This window comes from Coturnix japonica, chromosome 18, assembly GCF_001577835.2.
Source record: "Coturnix japonica isolate 7356 chromosome 18, Coturnix japonica 2.1, whole genome shotgun sequence".
Classification (NCBI taxonomy): domain Eukaryota; kingdom Metazoa; phylum Chordata; class Aves; order Galliformes; family Phasianidae; genus Coturnix; species Coturnix japonica.
In genome coordinates, this window is record NC_029533.1 from 4,542,892 (window position 1) to 4,548,891 (window position 6,000).

At 63.8% G+C, this 6,000-nt stretch overlaps 2 protein-coding genes across 2 annotated transcripts in view; one reads left to right on the forward strand and one right to left on the reverse strand.

Moving 5' to 3' along the window:
- Positions 1–2,088: 2,088 nt before the first annotated feature.
- On the reverse strand, positions 2,089–4,173 carry SOCS3 (suppressor of cytokine signaling 3). The gene is made up of 2 exons (XM_015879913.2): positions 4,036–4,173; positions 2,089–3,810 (listed from the first exon to the last, which is right to left on the reverse strand). Exon 2 carries the CDS (start codon positions 3,741–3,743, stop codon positions 3,114–3,116), a length of 630 nt encoding a protein of 209 aa, XP_015735399.1. The 5' UTR covers positions 3,744–3,810; positions 4,036–4,173; the 3' UTR covers positions 2,089–3,113.
- Positions 4,174–5,139: 966 nt separating this feature from the next.
- PGS1 (phosphatidylglycerophosphate synthase 1) overlaps positions 5,140–6,000 on the forward strand; it is a 16,410-nt gene continuing 15,549 nt past the window's right edge. Inside the window, exon 1 of the mRNA XM_015879912.2 lies at positions 5,140–5,388. Within this exon, the coding sequence (XP_015735398.1) occupies positions 5,255–5,388 (134 nt within the window). The 5' untranslated portion in view covers positions 5,140–5,254. The remainder of the gene's footprint in view (positions 5,389–6,000) is intronic.

Below are 6,000 nucleotides of genomic sequence, written 5' to 3' on the forward strand. Positions count from 1 at the left end.
CTTTCTCCATCCCTCTTTCCTTCAATCCCTCCGAGATGCTGTGGGCTCTAGGTCCTGTCTGGCCCCAGGGTTGGCTTTTCTGTTGGGCTGTCTGATGGACCAGCACTGGGATAGTGCCTGCAGTGCAGCTTGGAGCCTTTGAGCCCACAGGCAGACAGCATGAGTAGAAGGGCCCCAAGCAGGGTGCTGCCCTCCTGTCCCAGCCACTGCTCCAGCGGAGGCACAGAGCTGCTGCCAGCACTCTGGTGGCTTGGGTGGGCTGTGCAGGGCTGCAATGCCCTGTGAGCCTTCCCTGCTCCCTGGGGGCAGCCTGCAATGTGCCTGGCTGGGCTTCAGTGCACTCTGGTTACCTATGGCAGATCTGTGTGCCCGGCAGAGCCCTCCCAGCAGCCTGCTTGGCTGGGGGCTGTCTGGCAGCCACAATCACAGGCTGCAGTTGTTTCCTGTTTTTGGGTCTGCAGATGTTGGTACGCACCATGGAGCAGGTTTCCTGCCACCCTCTGACCCTGGAGGGCTCAGATTTGCCATCCCTGTAGATGCTTCCTCCTGGTGCCAGTAATTCTGTCCCCAGGCCCCTCCATTCCAGCTGTGCTGCTGTGCAGGGCTGTGCCAGGGTGTCCCGTGGAGCTCAGTGCAGAGCTCAGCGTGGCAGGGGGGCTGCCTGCCTGCGACAAGCTTGAACAGCCACTTGCGTAAGTGGGGCCAAGTCCGTTTGGCTCCTTTGGGAAGGCGAGGGGGTTTGTGAAACCTTCAGCAGGGATTTGCCCGCTGGCCGCAGCGTCACCACCGCTGTGAGCTTGGGTGTGTTCCAAGAACCCCGCGGCACTCACAGGGCTTCCCGGACTCCCGGTTCAGCTGTGGGTTGCAGTGCTATGCACAGCGCGGGGCCCTTGCTGGGAAGTGCAGAGCTGGGACTGTTCTCATAGGGATGTGGTTTCATTGCCCTGCCCCGGCAGGATGCTGCCTGCCCCGTGCTAGGAGGCTGGGGGTGCTCATCCCTATGGGTTCCCCATGGCTCCCTTCTCTGCCGTGCCCATTTCCAGACCATGCAAGGCAGCTCTGTCCACCCCTGAGAGCAGGGATACTCGGTCCTGTCAGCACCTTGGGTAAAACAACTTAAAGATCCAGCTGCACGCGATGCTCCCGGTCCCTCTGCAGGGGGCTGCGGGCTGTGGCAGTGATGCTGTCCCACACCTCTCCCATGTAAGTCCTGGTGCTGCCAGGGGCTGAGGAGCAGCGGGGGAGCCCTGAGTGGGGATGTGCCTCAGCAGGGCCTGGCGGGCGGCCACCCGCGTGCATGGACATTCCTTGCATAGCTCCGGCGGGTGCCCAGGCAGGCTGCGAGGCTCTTCCTGGCAGCCCATGAGCTGTGGCCCTGCAGAGCAGCACCAAAATAGTCACTGAGACTGGTCCGTACCCGTGACCAAAGGGAGACACACTCCCCACCCCTCTGCTCCAGGGCAATTCCTAAGGGAAATCACTTTGCGTTGTGGCTGGGGGTTCCCCAGGCAGGAGCACGGGATGCAATGCCCAGCATGGAAATGCCCAGCACTGTGCATGTGGCCCTGGGGGTGTCGTGGAGAGGCTGCGTGGCACAGAGGATGCTTGGAGTGATCATTTCTACCTCTGTGCCTCTCAGTGCATTGCTGTGCCCACCGCATGGCTCCCAAAGCTCAGTGCAGGGTAGGATGCACATGGAGCACAGCACTGCTCCGGGGAGGATGCCTTCACTCAGGGCACTCCATGCCATGGCAATGAGCCCAGAGACAGGACCGTGTTCTGTATCCCAGGGGACCCTTCACAGCCGCACTGTGTGTGTGTCCACAGCCGGTCCTGTCGATGCGGTGGGCTCAGACATACCTGAACGATGGAGCAGCGCTTACGCACGCGGCCGGTGAGTCACTGTGGCAGGAATCACCCAGCGCCGCGGCTCCAGGAAGCCGGCACTTACGTGGTGTAAACACAATCCCGGCATCGCACACGAGGGCAGCGGCCGGGGGAGGGGACGTGCGTCACATGGGGGGGCCACGGCCTCGAAGATAGAACGGGAGGAAACAGACCAGATTGAGGGGAAAGGGAGGGGGGGGGTTCATTAAAAAATAGTGCTCTTTATTATAAATTATGGAAACATTTCCTTTCTGAATATAAATATAAATATGTGCAAAGTTTCATCTGAGTTTCGTTTTGGTTGAATTTCAAGCATGGTTTTGCTCAGCCCTCAAGGCTGGAGGTGAAGATGGAATCTTTATAAAAGACAGTGATTCACGTAGGCCTGTAAACATCCCTTCGGTTCAAAAAAAAAAAAGAAAGAAAAAAAGCCAAAAAAGCCAAAAAAAGACCAAACCAACCCCCAAACCAACCACCCAACTGCTTCTCCAGGCGGACGCAGATGAGGGGTGCACTCAGGGCATCCTCCTGCTGTGATCCCATAGGATCCGGTGCCCCATGGAGCAGTGTGCCATGCTCAGGAGTGACAGAGCAGTGCTGATACCACAGCCCTTCAGCTTCCACGCAGGTGTGAGCACGCAGGATTCCATCATGGCATCAGGACCGACTGTTTCCCTCTGGCTTCACGGTGTGCTACCAGGACCGTTACTTTCCAGCATCTCTGAACGATGTGCAGTAACCCAGACTGGGAGAATATTAAGGCTTAGTCTCCTGGATAATGGCAACGAGGGCAAAAAGGCAGCAACCTCCAAGCCTGGGGCCTGGTGTGAAAGGAGCTTCCACAAGGAGGCAGCAAGAGGTAAAGTACAGTATGGGCAAAAACCACTTTCCCCTTAAAACCGAGGAACAGCGTCAGGCACCAGCTGGACTCCGGTGCACGTCCTTCTCTTGGGCACAACTCCAGCACAACTCCAGCACAGTCCTAGCGGGTACATCCTGGGCTGCACTACAGCACCCACAGTCCGACCGGAGCGGCCCCATTGCCCCGGAGCATCCCCCACAACAAGGGCTGCAAGGCTCAGCCCCGGGTCCTCAGCAGCTCATCCCCTGCACTCCTCTCCTTGCATGGGGAGAGGCTGCTCGTGCCCTGCGTGTCCCTGCTGCCACGGGCATCGCGCCCGTCCCCTGCTCTTGTGCTTGTAGCGTGATCTCCCTCTGCCAGCCCCTTAGAGGGGGGCATCGTACTGGTCCAGAAACTCCTTGATAGGAGCTGGCAGCTGAGTCATCTTCTCATAGGAGTCCAGGTGCCCGTTGACAGTCTTGCGGCAGAGGTGCTGCAGAGTGGAGACGCTGGAGGAGAGCGGGCGGCTGAGCACCAGCGGGATCTTCTCTCCACCCGAATAAATGTAATAGGTGCGTTTGGGGTGCAGGGCCCCTCCGGGCTGCTCGGGTCCGGCACAGGGGGTGGGCGGCATGTAGTGGTGCACCAGCTTCAGCACGCAGTCAAAGCGGGGCACGGGTTGGTTGCTGCGGGGGTCGCTCTGCAGAGAGAAGCTGCCGCCCTCGCACTGGATGCGCAGGTTTTTAGTGCCCGACTCCGTCTTGACGCTGAGGGTGAAGAAGTGCCGCTGGTCCGAGCTGTCCCTGATGAGGAAGGTGCCGGCGGGCTCGGCGCTCAGCAGCACGTTGGCCTCGCCTCCCGTCACCGTGCTCCAGTAGAAGCCGCTCTCCTGCAGCTTGCGCACGGTGTTCACCACCAGCTGGTACTCGCTCTTGGAGCTGAACGTCTTGAGGCGCAGGCTGGTGTCCAGGGGGCGGCTCATCCCGGCGGCGGGGAACTTGCTGTGGGTGACCATGGCGCACGGAGCCAGCTTTGCGCGCTCGGGGTGCTGCTGCCGGGAGCAGCGGCCGCTACACCATCACCTGCGGCACAGACGGCGGTGAGACTCGGCAGCCCCGAACCGACCCCCCGCCTCTCGGGGCACCCCCGGCCCGACCTTCCCTCCTCCATCCCGGAATGTCTTCCACCCTCATCTCCACTCCCCAGGACACGTTACCGACATCCCTCCCGGGAGCAGCCCAAGTCCCGGCTTCTCCCCTCCATGGGGGTACCCTGCCCGCCTCCCCGCTCCCGTCCCGTGCCAGTACCTGGGGCGCAGTGCCGGTCTCGGTGGCGGCCGGGGCTCGGGCCGCGGCGGCGGACGGCGGTGAAGCTGCCGGGGCCGCCCGGGGAGGCCTCTTATAGCGGGCGGAGAGCCCGCCCTCGGGTTCTTCCTGGAACTGCGCGGCTTCTTGTAATGCTCCCCGGCGCCCTCCCCGCGCCCCGCCCGGCTCGGCTCGGCTCGGCTCAGCGCCAGGCACCGCCGGCCCATTCCGGGCAGCGCGGCCGCCCCCTCCCGCTCCCATTCATGCTCTTTTCCTTCTAAGAAGAGGTGAGTCCCCGGCCAGCCCGGGGACCGAGGCCCCCTGCCCGCTCTCCCCCCACTCCCGTCCCGAGGCTCACAGCAGCGGATCGGGGGTCCTGAACCCTCAGTGCTGCTCCGCGGGACCCCCGAACAGAGACTCTGAGGGACCCCCGGGTCCCCACCTCGGCTTCTTTCGCTGGGAGCAGCGAGACGCCCGGCCCGACCGCCCCCATCCCGGGGGTGCGGGGGGTCCTGCAGCCCCATCCCCGCGGGCAGCGGGTCGGGTGGGATCGGATGTCTGCGCTCGGCCGAGTTTATTTCAAGCACAACATTCCGTTCTGCCGCTGGCCTCGGCTGCACTTCCCAGCAGAACCGAAGGGGAGAACGAACGGCCTCGGACCGATTTGCTCATTTGGGAACTAGCGGGGATGGACTGATGGGGATGGACTGATGGGGATGGACTGATGGGGGCTCCGAGGGGCGGCTGGGTGCTGGGACGGGCAGTGCCCCAGAGCCGAGGGGACGAACTGGAGGTGCCGAAGTGGAGGTGCCCCCCGAGGGGCTCGGGCACAACGTTGTCTTTCCCTTCCAACACTCCGCGCTGTGTCCGTGCATTGATGTGACGGACCCGTTTGGGCCCGGTCCAGCCGGGAACCAACACGTTGCGATTCTGGGAACAGCGGCTGCGTTGGAGCCGACACGAGGCCGCTCCTGGAGCGTGTCCCGGGGGGGCGGGGCCGCCCGGCTCCATCTCCCCGCCCCGACCCCGCTCCGTGCAGCCCCGGGTTGGGGCGGGCCCGCTCATCCCGCAGTACCGGGGGGTGTCTGCGGGGCCGTGTCCGCTCCGTGTCCGCTCCGTGCTGCCCGCTGTGTTCTGCGGCCCGACCCGCACGACACAACCCCGCTCCGCTCCGTCCCTCCCACGAGCCCCCGCCGCCCCGGAAGCGGAAGTCGCGGCGCTGATGGCGGCTGCGGGGGGCGCGGCGCTGTGGCGGCGGTTGGCGGCCTGGCTGCCGCGGGGAGCTCCGGGCCTGGCCGCTCTGCTCGGCCGCCTGTCCGACCGCCTGGCCAGGGGCCGAGACCGCCGAGCCCGCAGGTAAGGAGCCCCCCCCTTCATGGGCTGCCGTGTGTCGTGACCCAGCCCGGCACAGACGCCGTGTGGGGGCGGGGAGCGGCTTTCCCCGCAGGGTGCTGCCTTCCTGGCCCTGCACAGCTCATATGGGCTGTGCCCATAAAGCACACCGAGCTCTCCTTCCTCTTCTTGTCTCCTTCGTTCCAGGTGCGCCCTGCAGCAGGGCTGGGTCCTGCCCCCGTTGGCACAAGCAGCCCCTGCAGCACAGCCGGGCCATGGGCGCTGCATGGAGCCCGGCTCGGAGCTGGAGGAATGGGGCTGGTGGTGCACAGTGTGTGTGTGCTGTGCTGTGCTGTGGGTGCCCAGGGGCAGGTGGTGTTGGAAACGGAGTGCTGTGATCCTCCCCTTCTGCCCTACCCATGCAGCAGAAAGGAGAAACCTGGGCAGCATCAGGGCTGGGGAGCAGCTGGTGGGTGGAGGGATCTGATGGCTCTATGTGAGCTGGGTAATCCATGCTGTGCTGTGTGGCTGTGGCCCTATGTGTGGACGCTCATGGTACTGTGTTGCTCTGGGGCAGTGCTGTGTTGCTCTGGGGCAGTGCTGTGTTGCTCTGGGGCAGTGCTGTGTTGCTCTGGG